Here is a 14274-nt window from a genome sequence, read left to right as displayed (position 1 = left end):
TTTAGAATCTTACTAGGTTGTTTGCAATATTCCTATATTCAAGGAGTATGATACAAGTAATTGAGTTCTACCAAAGATAAAAATCCCAAGCTATTGTATTCATAAAGGTTTCTTATTGCTTAATTTACTTTTTAAATTTAAAGTAATTCTTGTATAAAATTATTATCATATTTATAAAAAAGATAAAAAATAGTATATTTATATCAAAATAATATGTTCCTGTTATATTTACTTATACTGACTTGCGATTCTTTTCTTAAGAGATCTTTAATAATTAAAGTCAAATCTGAATTAACATTTTATTTATATGTTTCCATTCGAATCACCTCTACAACAATTTGTTTGTCCATAGCCAATATCACTTTAAAACATCCCTTATCCCATGTCATTGACAAACCTTAATGAATACCCTATAATTCTGCTTAATATGCATGACAATTTCTGAGTTTGACCAAGAAAATTGCATTTTCAATTTTCAAAGTAATCACCAAGGACGCCTTTGATGGTATGAAGCCCGATGAGCTCTACCACTAGGGTTGAGTAGTACCCAATCTTGAGAGGGAAAAAATGAAAAAAAGGTAAGAATAATATAGAAGAGCATAAAGGGACATGGTTGAAGTAAAGGGATTAAATAATAAAATCTCTTGAAGTACGTCTATTTATGTAATTAAGTTTTTATTTTTTTATTATACTCAAATAAGTCCTTATCATTTGATTTTGTCATTCATTGCTTTATATTATATTTCGACAAAAAAAAAAAACTAATTAAAATGGTAGTATTGCCCCAATTTAAACGTGAATTCTTGTAATTCAGCCCTTAAATGAAGAGAAAAAAAAGTTCAGCCCTTATTATGTAATTTAAAAATCTTAAAACGAGCCCGATCAAAAGGAAATACGGGCTGGGCTTTTATATGATTAGAAACCGAACACGTGCTAGCCCAGAAAATCTACCTGAAGATGTTCAGGCCCAAATCAAAACAACAGCAACGAGAATAAGAACAACCACCAATCAGTTTAACCGCCAACATTATCCCGATTCTGTTCCCTCTTTCGACCCTTTGCCACTCTTCAATCTTCTTCTTGTTCTTTGCTCCTCTTCCTGGAACCTTGATTTATGACCAGAAAATGAACATAACCCATGCTAAAGTTCAACCATTCCCTCGCTCTCCTCCTCTTCACCACCCTACATTCCTCTTTTCCAGCGGTCAAAAACTTCCATTTCCAAGAAAATTCATCACTGCCCCCATTGGAAGGTCATCGTCTTTTGCTTCCATTCTCTGTAAGAAACATACCCTTTTAGCCCATGGTTGTTTTGGTGTTAGTAGAAGTAGGATCAGGAGCTCAGTGAGTGAAGTTGAAGAGGAGCAAAAACAGAAGTCAGTGGTGATGAAAAGGGCATATCCTTTTAACGAAATTGAGCCCAAATGGCAGCGTTATTGGGAGGAAAACCGAACCTTCCGTACACCAGACGATGTTGACACTTCTAAACCCAAATATTATGTCCTTGACATGTTCCCTTATCCCAGGTGCTTTTTATCTATTTTTATAGTCGTTTTTTTTGTACTATTTTCAAAAAATTTGGTGGTCTCTATTTTTTACTTCCCAAGACTTGTGAATTTAAAACATTTTTGGCAATAACCCAGTTTTATTAAGTACAGTTTATGTTTGTGCAGTTTAGTTGATTGAATTTCATAGTTTTGAGTTCCTTTGACAAATATGCTGGGTTTTAGGAACTGCGTCGTTTGAGAGTTGCATTCTGTTTACTGGTCCCTTTTTGTCCTTTTTGTTTGGTTGTTCTGAGTGAAGCCTTGTGGTAAAAGTTTTGGATGGAAATGATGCAGTGGAGCTGGGTTACATGTTGGGCATCCACTGGGTTATACTGCCACAGATATTCTTGCGAGGTTCAAACGCATGCAGGGTTACAATGTGTTACATCCTATGGGATGGGATGCTTTTGGTTTGCCTGCTGAGCAATATGCAATTGAGGTTTGAGTTGAAATCATGATATTTGATTTTCAACATTTTGCAATGTCATGATTTTTTTATTTAGTTTATTAATTGTTTTCATAATGTGGTTCGCAGACTGGAACTCACCCAAAACTCACAACATTGAGGAACATTAACTGCTTTCGTTCCCAGGTTATTACTCTTTATTATTTGTACTTGGAGACCAAATGTATGTGAAATTGTATGACGAATTGCTTTTAGTAGAGATTCTAAAAGTCACATCTTTATGTTTCATCTTGGTTAGCTTCAATGGTTATTTCCCATCAACTAGATTTGGAGAGAGGATTTAATAATGTATTTATTAAAAGAAAAAGAATGATAATGTGTGGTCATAGTCCTCCCACTTCCAGAGAGTTATAAATACAATCCATTTAAGAAGCTTCCCCGTTGGTCATTTGCAGCCCTTTTGCCATTATGGGATAGCACCATCCTTAGAGGTTATAATTGTCTTCATAATATGTAGCTTGTTTGTCTGCCAATTTCTGATCACCTTCGATAGTTAGTTTGATAGCTCTGCCAGTTTTGCAATCATCTTTGTGGTTAGCTTGAACCTCTTACGCTAATTATTTACTTGCAGCTTAAATCATTGGGTTTCTCATATGACTGGGATCGTGAAATATCCACCATAGAACCAGAGTACTATAAATGGACCCAATGGATCTTTCTTCAGTTGTTAAAGAGAGGATTGGCCTATCAGGTTTTGCTTATGACTAGTTCCGAGTTCATTATTCCTATTATTAATTTCGTACATCCTCACCAAAAGCTCGGTCTGTTGGTTGGTCAAATTCTGAGCTCAGGCTGAAGTACCGGTTAATTGGTGCCCAGCTCTTGGTACTGTCCTTGCAAATGAGGAGGTTGTGGATGGTGTGAGTGAGCGTGGGGGTCATCCTGTTATCAGAAAGGTATGTTAGTTTAATCATTTGTGTGCTGGGTGGCCCATATTCCCAAGTTAAAATACTTTTCTTATTCCCAATTTTTGTGAATGTTTTATAATTTTACAGTGTCATTGTTTATTACCAAGCAGCCAATGCAGCAATGGATGCTGAAAATTACTGCTTATGCTGATCGTCTTCTTGAAGATTTGGATGAACTTGACTGGCCTGAAAGTATCAAAGAAATGCAAAGGAACTGGATAGGGAGGTCAGAGGGCGCTGAAATGGAATTTTATGTTCTTGACAGTGATGGAAGGGAAACAGACATGAAAATTACTGTCTATACTACCAGGCCTGATACCATCTTTGGTGCAACGTACTTCTCGCACTCTATTCCTATGTGTCTTTATTTCAATAATAGTTTTTGGAGAATGATCTATTCTTACCAGTCGTCTGTATGCAGATATTTAGTTGTGGCACCAGAGTATACCCTGTTGTCATCAATAGTATCCGCAAAACAGAGCGAAAGTGTATGTTACTGTTTCTTTGCTACCCTGTATTTTTCTTTTAGTAATTTTGGTAACTTGAAGACAATGAATCTTACAACACAGGTGGAGGAATACAAAGACATTGCCTCGAGAAAGAGTGATCTTGAGAGGACTGAACTTCAGAAGGAGAAAACTGGAGTCTTTAGTGGTTGCTATGCCAAAAATCCAGCAAATGGGGAACCAATTCCAATATGGGTTGCAGATTACGTGTTGGGAAGGTGTGTTTTACTTGATTCCCCATTTCATATGTTTTTATGACTGTTATCAGTTGGTGGACGCATTTATGCTGTCCATCTGTCTGTTTTGTCTAGAACAGAATCTGTGTCAGTTGATTACTTGATATTTATGCAAATTAGATAATCAAACTGTTAGTAAGTATTTGGGGATTTTATCAATATGCAAGGAACATACATATTTTTATTTGTGCAGTTATGGAACAGGAGCAATTATGGCTGTACCTGCACATGATACTCGTGACCATGAGTTTGCCTCAAAGTATACTATTCCAATCAAATGGGTTGTGACACCCAATGATGGAAGTTGCATTGAGTCTGGGAAGGCTTATTCAGGAGAAGGCATTGTTATAAATTCTTCCAACATGATGGTGGGGCTTGACATCAATGGTTTTTCTAGCAAAGAAGCTGCTCACAAAGTTATAGAGTGGGCTGAGAAAACTGGAAATGGGAAGAAAAAGGTGCCTTTTCTTGGTCACTTGAAACTTGTTTGTCAGTGAAAGCCAGGGATTTGATTGTAATTATGTATAATTTATGATGTTCTTTGCTTAAACAGTTAGACTTTTATCTGTTAGGTGAACTACAAGTTGAGGGACTGGCTTTTTGCTCGGCAACGTTATTGGGGAGAACCTATCCCAGTCATCTTCTTGGCTGATAGTGGTGAGAGCATTCCGGTTCTTGAAACTGAGCTGCCCCTTACCCTTCCTGAATTGGATGATTTTACTCCAACTGGAACAGGGGAACCACCGCTGTCCAAAGCAGTGTCATGGGTACATCTTACTTCTTGGTTCTGTTTTTCCTATCCTTTATTTGTACTAGCGATATGCTTAGTCATGCGTTAATCAGATTCATTCATCTATCTCAGGTTAAAACCATAGATCCTTCATCTGGGAAACCTGCTACACGAGAAACTAACACCATGCCACAATGGGCTGGTTCTTGCTGGTAAAGTACCTGTTATTACCATCTGTAGTTCCATTTTATAATTAAACTACCTCTGCAGTAGTTGCCTCTTCTACCCTTTTTTCTTTTCTTCTTGGAAACATTGAGATCCTTCACATGAAGAGGTAAATAAGATAATTGAAAGAAGAATATCATTTTGAAGAATAAAGGTCATCTAAAAGTTAAAGTTGAGGAATACGACACAGGTCAGTTGGGAATCTCTGTTGACATGTAAGAGAATGCTTTTGTTGGCTTCATGGAGAAATTAATGTAGTCTTTAATTGTTCAAATTCATATGAGTTAGTGGAAATATTGAGCCCTCATACCGTTTCCATCTTTGTTCAGGTACTATTTGAGATTCATGGACCCCAAAAACTCCAAAGAATTAGTCGATAAGGCGAAAGAAATGTAAGATTGTCTTTTGATATGATTAGTTTAAAGTAGAAAATTTTCTTAAGAAATTTAAGTTTTCTTTGTTAGGTATTTGTAAAGAACCTAAGAAAGTTTTTTTGTGTGCATTTTATTGCCTTGGTTTCTTTGCTTTCCTTAAATATATCTCTACATTCAGGTATTGGAGCCCAGTTGATATCTATGTTGGTGGTGCTGAGCATGCTGTTCTCCATTTACTTTACTCAAGGTTCTGGCACAAGGTTAGTCTGTATTCTGTCTTTTCTGTAAATTATGTGCATAAAGTTTGCAATGGGATTGCCATGGGCCACTTTTACCTGTAGAACTGTCTATGGAACATGATTTAGCATGTGTTTTTGTTGTATTTCCAATGCATGTTACTATCTTAAATGAAAATCATGTCTACCTTATGGAAAGACAGTCAGGATTGCTATTAATTCTGATTGTTTTGGGCTAGCATAGGGTCCAATGTAACATATTTAGAGCCTAAACCTAAAAGATGGGTTGTCTTTAAGCTTAGTACTCCCGAGCCAGGGTATTGCTGTCTTATATGGCTGGCAGATTCCGGTAGGGATCCAGCAAGGCATGCAGTACTAACTCGATTGTGGGCTGTGTAAGAGTGGGAGCAAAACTGTCTAATTTTATTTCTACATGTTACTGATACTTCTGTATTTAATTCTATGTATCAGGTTCTGTATGACATTGGTGTCGTATCGACTAAAGAGCCTTTCAAATGTGTCATAAACCAGGGAATTATTCTTGGGGAAGTAAGTATACTTGCTTGTGCATAGTAAAGTGAAAATTCCATTTGAAGCGTATCTCATGGTTGGAGTGGCAGGTTCAATATGTGGCTTGCAAAGGCACAGATGGAAACTATATATCTGCAGACTCGGCTAATGAGTTGGGTGAACACTTTCAAGAAATCATTCCTGAGGAAAGAGTATGTTCTTTGACACGTTTTGCTATGAATTGCTTTCTATTTTTATTCATTTACTAATATCAAAGTTAGGCTTATCAATTCTGGCATTTCATCTTGTCATATTTGGTTAATCCTTATGTAGGTTGTGAAGTCTGGGGAATATTTTGTGTTGAAAGATAACCCAAACATTCGTTTGATTGCCCGTGCTCATAAAATGAGTAAAAGTAGGGGAAATGTCGTCAATCCTGATGATGTCGTTGCTGAATATGGTGCAGATTCTCTTAGATTATATGAAATGTTCATGGGACCATTTCGGTAATCATTGGTTGAATTTATTTTAGTATATTTTAATCATTATTTATAAAGATGGAAACCAACAAAGATGCCTTCTTGACATACTTGTGCATTTTATTGCATAATGCTTATAGAGACTCAAAAACATGGAATACTAATGGCATTGAAGGAGTCCATCGTTTTTTGGGAAGAACTTGGAGGCTAATTGTTGGCTCACCTTTACCTCATGGTATGTTTAGAGATGGAACTATGGTTACTGATGAGGAACCTACCATGGAACAGCTTCGTGCTCTCCATAAATGCATAGCTAAGGTTATCTTCTACACACCATGACTTTGTCGTATCTGCAAAGAAGTATGCACTAGCTGCAGGACTAAAGGTGGTTTATAATGTACTCAAAGCCTTTGAGTAAATTAACCCAGGAATTTGTCCAGATTAGGTCATATTTGTCAATGTGCCCATTAAGGGTATTTCATCAGTTTAGGAGTGCACAAGTAACATTAATATTGACACCTAAGATTCCTTATTAGCTTCTGACTGATGATTAATTTTTGTTCACAGGTTACAGAGGAAATTGAAGGGACAAGGTTCAACACTGGAATTTCTGCAATGATGGAGTTCATTAATGCAGCATATAAGGTTTTATTTCATTGTACAATTGGAGCTTGATGTTTTTTATTGGCTCTTTCTTGATTATCTAAATGGTACAAGGCAGAGCTTATACTGGTTTTAGTACACATGGAATGAATGACATGAATACTTTAATAATGTTGGAAGTCCTCTTATGAGTCTGGAGGAGGTTCATTTTAGAAAGCTCTTCCTCCCCGGGTTTCCTTTTCTTAATGAGCTTGATATGCAATTGCTTAGGAATAGTATTTTGTTGGCTTTTAAATGCCTTGTGATATCATGGGGGGTAGTCAGGTTTATGTTAAACCTAGAATGTGCAATCTATAGTTCTGTAGTGAAGTTGAACATGCTTGTGATCTACCTACATAAGTTGGTTAGGTACTACTTTGCAAAAGCTCACACTTATGGGCAAAGCATTGAAAAATTTTCTTTAATTTGTTTTTAATTACATCCTGTTAAACCAATTTTTTTTTTTGTGTGATGTCTGGAAGACTGCCTCTTCCATTATTTACCAGTTTTTTGTTTGTTGCTTGACTTTGATCATTTACGATCTGATTTTTTGTTTGTTTTTTGGTCTTCACATCTTTAGTGGGATAAACATCCGAAATCCATTATCGAAGCATTTGTCTTGTTGCTTTCACCATATGCACCTCACATGGCCGAGGAGCTTTGGTCTCGCCTTGGTCATCAAGATTCAATGGCATATGCGCCTTTCCCTAAGGTATAGTTTCTGTCCCAAGTTATAGTTACAGCTTATCTTTGTAGGGTCGCTTCCTGTAGGATGGTGGGGGTGTGATCACCTCATAATCTCGTTCATGCTCCGATCACAGGCTGATCCTACATACTTGAAGGAATCAACCATTGTCCTACCAGTCCAGATAAATGGCAAGACTAGGGGTACAATTCAGGTTGAAAAAGGATGTTCAGAGGAGGATGCTTTCACATTAGCTTCACAAGACGAGAAACTCTCCAAGTATCTCGATGGGAAACCTATCAAAAAGAGAATCTTTGTTCCTGGAAAGATCTTAAATGTTATCTTGGATCGTCAAAACGTCAAGGTGGGCGTCCAATAATCCTCACAGGCATGTGCCGCACATTTTTAGGTGCAGAGAAACAGCTCTGAGTTCACATTGTTACTTTGCTGTTCCAACTTGGCATCTACCCTGCAAACAGAATGCAAATGTCAAAAAGTGGAGGTGCGAGTGCTTTACGTCTTTAGTCAAATTCTCAACTGTTGCACACTAGAGAAGTCAGAAAAAGAAACAGATTGCATTTGCACTAGCTTTGAACATTTTTACCTTCTACTTTTCAGGAGCAGCTCCCTGGAGGATTGTCTACATGTAAGAAGGTACCGGCTGTTGGAAAGGGCTTATAAATTGTACCTGTATCTTTGGCTTGGGCATCCATGTATAGAAACAACAATTGATGTTTAAATTGTATGTCCCAGAAATTTTGTCGACAAAAATAAATTGGAAATCACATGTTTGTATTATACTCTTGGTACATTAACTTGTCAAATATTGTCAGTTTCAATCTCATAGTTTATCTCACAAAAGACATCTCATAAGTTAAAAATGATATAAATATTTAAATATTTAGTGTAATTTAATATTTTAATATACAGTGGGTGTGAGATTTATAATTTTTTTTAAATTATGACCCATGACATAAATCATAGAAGGTCTCTTCAAACCTTCAAGATTTTTTATCTAAATTTGTTATTTTAAAATATGAGCAAATCATACATAATCTCTTAAGTATTTAAATTATTTTTTGATGTATTTTTATCTTTTATATTAAAAAGTATTAAACATTTATATTATAAAAAATTTTAAAATAATTTTTATCTTAATTTCTGTAAAAATAAAAAAAATAAAGACAAAAAAATAATAAATTATAATTCTTTTAGTGCACAGTGTAGTTTTTGACTCAATTAAATGGGGATGGGCCGCCGACCAGCCCAACAACTAGCCCCAAATCAGGCCATATAGTTTTATCAATCGTACGGTGACGTTTGAGATGGCGGTCTGCCTGTAGGAACTAGAACATGCACTTGGATATCAACATCCCTGTTCAGCATTTGGACCACAGAAGAAGACAGCCAGCCGCAGGAAAACGCCACACACAATTTCTGAATGCCTTCTTTTTGCTGTCTGTCTCAGTCAAAACGGTTGTAAGACCGTTCAATGTACTTTTTCTCCTCTTCCTTTCTCTTTCTGAATTGATAAATTTTGATCCATTTTTGGTAATAATAATAGGAAAGATGGTGTTTTTTTAAGCCAAGTGTGATCGGCCGCAGGAAGAAGCATGACGAAGAAGGTCCCGGCTCCAGTACCAGCGCGCCAAGTCCTCTGGTTGGGCTGGAAACTCGTCATCCTCCTCTCCGTCGCCCTCTGCTTCGTCGCTCTCCTCCGACTCCATTTCTCGCCCGACCTCTCTTCCCCGAACTCTTTGTCTCGTCCCGCCCGCGTGAGATCTCGAACCTCTGGCGGTACGTTCGACGTTATCCCTAAGATCGCCTTCCTCTTCCTTGCCCGCTTCAACCTCCCTCTCGATTTTCTCTGGGGCAGCTTCTTCGAGGTCAGTTCTGTTCTTTTCCCCTCCTTTTTCCTACTCCTTTTTGCGAAATTTCAGCAAATTTTTGATGTGGGGACTTTGTTACAGAATGCTGACGTGGCCAATTTCTCCATTTATATACACTCGGCTCCTGGCTTCGTGTTCGACGAGTCGACTACGCGGTCGCTTTTCTTTTACGATCGGCAATTGACTAATAGCATTCAGGTGATTACCAGCGGAAAACGAAAAACAAAAACAACTAAAAATAAGAATTTTGATTGGTCAAAGCTTCAATAAGTGTATGTCACGTGCGTTGCAGGTGATATGGGGAGAATCGACTATGATAGAAGCAGAAAGATTATTGCTTGAATCTGCTCTTGAGGATCCAGCAAATCAAAGATTTGTTCTTCTCTCTGACAGGTTTGTACTGTTTAACTTAAAATTAGTTAATTTTTTGTGGGTTTAACTTATTATAACTAATTAAATAAAAAGTATTTTTTTATAACAATTTGACAAATTTATATTTGTGCAGTTGTGTCCCTCTGTACAACTTCAGCTATATATACAGATATCTGATGTCTTCTTCTAGGAGTTTCGTGGACAGGTAGATGGCGAGCCTTTTTCATTCTTGAGGTGCCAAGCATTGATTTTTATTTTTATTTTTTAATTTTGTGCTTATGGTTTTAATTAAAAGAGAAAGAAAGAAAATGAGTTGTATTTGTTTTAAGCTGGTTCTGGTCTTTATTTGAAGAAATTACATTTTTGTTTTGCAGCTTTCTTGATGCAAAGGATGGGCGTTACCACCCAAAAATGTCTCCTGTTATACCGAAGGAGAAGTGGCGAAAAGGATCTCAGGTTATCTATTTTGTGCTATGATTTTACATTTAAGAAAGATGAAAGGAAATGTGGATTGATCTCAGACTTCAAATTTTTAAAAGAACCTCTTAATAGCCCTGTCTAATTCGTTGTCTGAAACAGAACATGTTTTGAATATCTTGTCTCTTATCTATCATATGTGTTCCGTATAACTGGCTTTAACTTTGAGAACTGCTGTGGTAATAAAAAGCTATTTGCCTGTTTGTCCTGGTTTCAGAGCCAACTTATTTCAGCAGCCAAATGGATAAATTGCTCATATTTCTGTCATCATCATTGTGCATTTGTATGAGCTTCAGTACACTTATTTATTGTGTCACTTGAATTTCACTTGTATTCACAGTGGATCTCTTTGATAAGGAGTCATGCAGAAGTCATTGTAGATGATGAGGTTGTTCTTCCAGTCTTTAAGAAATTCTGCAAGGTATGCAGTTGATTGTCTAATGTTTTCATTTTCAATTGGACATCGGTCCTTGTTATTGCTAAATATTCCTATCCACAAAGTATCTCTTTTTAGAGGTCATTTTTCCCCTTCTTCTTTGGCATGTAGTGCTGCTGCATAAATGCTATGATAATATATAGGTCTTCTTTTGTTGATCTACTGAATTGCTTACAGAGGGTTTGTGGATGTTTATCAAACAAATTAAAGCTAGGTAAAAAGGAAACTTTATTCTAAAATAGTCTTGTAGGGTGTCCACTTGATGTCATACACAACTCCCTATTAGTGTTTTTCAATTTCTTGTTATCATGTGCTCATAAATTGGATCATACAGAGCTTGAATCTGAAATTTTGATTTGCTTCTTGGTTTGCAGCGACGCCCTCCTATGGACACTGGTAAAGGAAAGCTGAATATTGTAAGTGAGTTCAATCCCCTAATGAATGCAACCGGGCTCACTGGTCACAGCCCTTTTTACCTCTTTGAAATTAGATTCGGTGGCTAAAATTATTAGGTTCAGTTTTAGTGTTCTTTGTTATGTTATTGTTACATCATTGATTTAGTAGAGAGATCTGATTTCTGTATGTGGTGTACTTTTCTTTCGTTATGCAAATACCCTTCAGTGTAGTTTCAGATATTGTGATTGATAATGTGTTGATAATTTCTATTTAATTGATTGGGCAGAAACTTCAAAAGCAGCACAATTGTATCCCAGATGAACATTATGTGCAGACATTGTTTGCGGTAAGTAATGAATCAGTTGTCCTATTCCTACTTTCTTTCCCCCACAATCTTATGGTTTTTCTTTTTGGCTTTTAATGGTCTTACTCGAATTCTGTTGTTGAATAAGTAAAATTGGTCTCTTCAATCTTATATTTGGCTTTTCATGATTTGTTATATTTGGAACCACGTGTTCTAATTAGTCCTCGTTTCTCTCTTCTTGTTAGATGAGTGAGCTTGAAGGTGAACTAGAACAAAGAACACTGACCTATACCCAGTGGAATCAGTCTGCCGCAAAAATGGATAACAAAGCTTGGCATCCTGTTATGTTCAACTATGCAGATGCAAGCCCTAAAAAAATAAAGGAAATAAAGGTTATCATTTTGCCTCGTCTACTGTTTGTTGCTTTTTACATGGCATGGGACAAGTTATAGGATGTATTGGCCTGATATTTTTTCATATGAATTCTTCTACTTCAACAAAAGATAGAAAATTTTAAATAGTCTTGTTAGTTAAGCTTTGATCTTTATGATTCTCAAGTTTGCTTAGCCGTTGATGATGTATTGATCTTATAATCTCTCTAGATTGATTTATTTACTGAATGAAACCTTATTTCATATTGGGCCCCTCTTTTGGGTCCTTTGTTTTGCATGTTTATGTCCCCAGTTTCTACTAATGCTTTATTGTGTTGCTTAATTGAACAGGATATCAACCATGTGTACTATGAGAGTGAATTCCGGACAGAGTGGTGTCAAACTAACTCTACATCTGTTCCCTGCTTTTTATTTGCAAGGAAGTTCTCCCGAGGAGCTGCCATGCGCCTCTTGAGCGAGGGGGTGGTTGGCCACTTCGAAGCCTCTGCATTATTAGGCAATTCCTCATGATCTGCAATCACAATTTCTTGAACAACTCTAACTCTCAGCTCATCAACTTCTAAAATGAAATTCGGGTGGCAAGCAGAATGCCTGCTTAAGTTTTGCTGATATACCACACTATCATATACGCAGAATAGCTTTTAGTTCAAAACAGAATATCATGACTCAGATAATGCTGTTTGACTCAGAAGATAAAGAGTTGGAAGATCAGAGATATTGCAGGAGTAGGATACACCATTGCTGGAGCAGTATCATAATCCAATTAAATGTTTGGAGAAGTCTGATTGATCATACTGTTCACATGCTAGGAAAAGCTTGACAATTCTATGACATCTTCTATAATTATTTTTAGTGTAACAACTCCATAATTACAATGTTTATAGATATTCCAAATCAACAGCACCAGCATTTGGCCTATCTAAATATTAGCTAGTCATGTTCTAGCATGACTTAAGCTTTACACTTATTTTGGGATTGAATGCTACTGTTTATCGTTTGTTTTCTTAGTTCACTCGGTTGCATTTCCTTCTAACTTGCCCCTTTTCCTTCGTAAGGACATTCGAGGAAGATAGCTTCACGAATGCAGAAGAAAATACCTGGAAAAAATGGTTAACGTTGGCAGCAAACTGCCTGACTATGGGTGCAGTGCGTGGATCTCTGGAAATGCTTGAATCAACAGTGAAGAGGCCCTTTCCCATTAAAACATCTCTGAAATACAGGTTATCAAAGATCAAGGGAGTCTCGTCGTTGGGCACAATGGTGAGGTTGGTTAGTGGAGTTTTGGTAGGGCAATACAATCTGAGCAAGCCCTCAAAGCCAGGATTCATCGGGTCGTCAGGATGTCGACCATATAATCTGCCCGCGATGTTTATGCAGTGCCCACCTCCTACGGTATGCCCTCCTGCAAGAAAAACATTAGCAAAGTCACAATCATGGAGATCATAAAACGAAAAGCTTTCTAGCTTTCATTGAAGCTCGGCCTGATTCATTACCCATGATGGCAACCGATTCCTCGAGGTTTAAGCCTTGTAGACATGAAGATGTTGAGTAGTTGATCGACTGTTATATCAGGTGAAGGAAGATGGGTATCAGCTGCTTGGCGACTACAAGTGGTAGAGTCCTTTCTTCCAAGAGGGATCTGAATATTGGGTCCTCCCGAGAGTGAAACTGATTCCTTGGCTGCCAAGGCAATGATATCTGCACAAGAGACCTGCCCTGGACACACTGCTTCGAGTATATATTTTATATACTCGATTGTTTCCAGCTTTCTAATGCCAAAATTCCTTCCAGAAACAACTTCAGAGTTGCCTTTCAGAGCTCCAGAATCCAACAGGATTGATGCATCACATCCCTGTAAATATACCAATAATAGAAAAAGTGAGCTAAGTGGCTGCGAAGAAGCTTTGGGGTCAAGGTTGACTGGCACAGTTAGCACATCCAAGACTCTCGACCCAGAGTAGATAGATAGAACCATGGATCGCCATTAGCCATTAAAACCAAGGCTTTTTAGATGGTTAGAAGAAAGAAGACATGAAATACCTGAACTTGGCAGTCGTGAAACAAGAGCCTGAGGAAAGCAGCCGGTGCAGTGGGGTCGGCCAAAACAACCCCGAGCATAACTTTTCTCACAATGTTCTCCACGTTCGGACATGAATACTTGTAGTAGTCATAAGCAAGCTGAGCTTTACAAACCCCAACCAAGATCCCTACCCCTAACGCTGTTCCCAGAAGCAACATAAAACAAGTGTTCCTCATCCTCTCTTTTCCACCCCCAGTCTCTGAAGTAGGCAAATGCAAATGAAATATAATATTAATATACAAAAATGTGATTCTGGGAACGTAGCACAGGGATTGACCTTACCTTCCATCCTGCTTATTATAATAATGGCTTTTTGAGAAAGCAAGGACTGAAATGCAATTACTGAGGTTGGGCCCAAAATTCAACTTCTGATATGCAATAACT

The 14274-nt window shown here is 37.4% G+C and overlaps 2 protein-coding genes and 1 pseudogene across 5 annotated transcripts; 2 read left to right on the top strand and 1 right to left on the bottom strand.

The window, feature by feature from the left end:
- On the top strand, positions 1026-8359 carry LOC18597207 (leucine--tRNA ligase, chloroplastic/mitochondrial). Of its 2 annotated transcripts, XM_007026093.2 has the most exons (21): positions 1026-1526; positions 1842-1986; positions 2083-2139; positions 2585-2704; positions 2805-2909; positions 3032-3255; positions 3343-3409; positions 3491-3645; positions 3857-4121; positions 4236-4430; positions 4526-4605; positions 4948-5010; positions 5171-5252; positions 5700-5777; positions 5849-5950; positions 6072-6244; positions 6358-6535; positions 6785-6862; positions 7440-7571; positions 7681-8046; positions 8163-8359. In XM_007026093.2, exons 1-20 carry the CDS (start codon positions 1126-1128, stop codon positions 7921-7923), a joined length of 2943 nt encoding a protein of 980 aa, XP_007026155.2. In that variant the 5' UTR covers positions 1026-1125; the 3' UTR covers positions 7924-8046; positions 8163-8359. The 2 variants fall into 2 exon arrangements, with proteins under 2 accessions (XP_007026155.2, XP_017979311.1); XM_018123822.1 differs by lacking the exons at positions 6072-6244; positions 6358-6535.
- Positions 8887-12822, top strand: LOC18597206. 3 transcript variants are annotated; one of them, XM_018123978.1, is made up of 11 exons: positions 8887-9038; positions 9150-9430; positions 9515-9631; positions 9726-9826; positions 9939-10010; positions 10180-10261; positions 10623-10703; positions 11093-11134; positions 11401-11460; positions 11664-11810; positions 12141-12822. In XM_018123978.1, the coding sequence occupies exons 2-11, from the start codon at positions 9158-9160 to the stop codon at positions 12318-12320; spliced, it is 1155 nt and encodes a 384-aa protein (XP_017979467.1). In that variant the 5' UTR covers positions 8887-9038; positions 9150-9157; the 3' UTR covers positions 12321-12822. The 3 variants fall into 3 exon arrangements, with proteins under 3 accessions (XP_017979467.1, XP_017979468.1, XP_007026150.2); XM_018123979.1 differs by having other exon boundaries at positions 9135-9430; XM_007026088.2 differs by having other exon boundaries at positions 9130-9430.
- LOC18597205 lies at positions 12639-14192 on the bottom strand (annotated as a pseudogene).

The sequence above is a fragment of the Theobroma cacao genome, chromosome 6 (genome assembly GCF_000208745.1).
Source record: "Theobroma cacao cultivar B97-61/B2 chromosome 6, Criollo_cocoa_genome_V2, whole genome shotgun sequence".
Classification (NCBI taxonomy): Eukaryota; Viridiplantae; Streptophyta; class Magnoliopsida; order Malvales; family Malvaceae; genus Theobroma; species Theobroma cacao.
Note: the sequence above shows the minus strand (reverse complement) of the source record. Positions and strands in the feature narration are given on the sequence as shown.

Bases quoted from the DNA above. Each gene is read 5' to 3' on its own strand.
- LOC18597207 (XM_007026093.2), top strand. From the start codon at position 1,126: ATGAACATAACCCATGCTAAAGTTCAACCATTCCCTCGCTCTCCTCCT. The intron at 3,256-3,342 runs GTACTTCTCGCA...GTCTGTATGCAG, and splicing joins GATACCATCTTTGGTGCAAC to ATATTTAGTTGTGGCACCAG. The intron at 5,951-6,071 runs GTATGTTCTTTG...ATCCTTATGTAG, and splicing joins AAATCATTCCTGAGGAAAGA to GTTGTGAAGTCTGGGGAATA.
- LOC18597206 (XM_018123978.1), top strand. From the start codon at position 9,158: ATGACGAAGAAGGTCCCGGCTCCAGTACCAGCGCGCCAAGTCCTCTGG. The intron at 9,632-9,725 runs GTGATTACCAGC...CGTGCGTTGCAG, and splicing joins AATTGACTAATAGCATTCAG to GTGATATGGGGAGAATCGAC. The intron at 10,704-11,092 runs GTATGCAGTTGA...CTTGGTTTGCAG, and splicing joins TCTTTAAGAAATTCTGCAAG to CGACGCCCTCCTATGGACAC.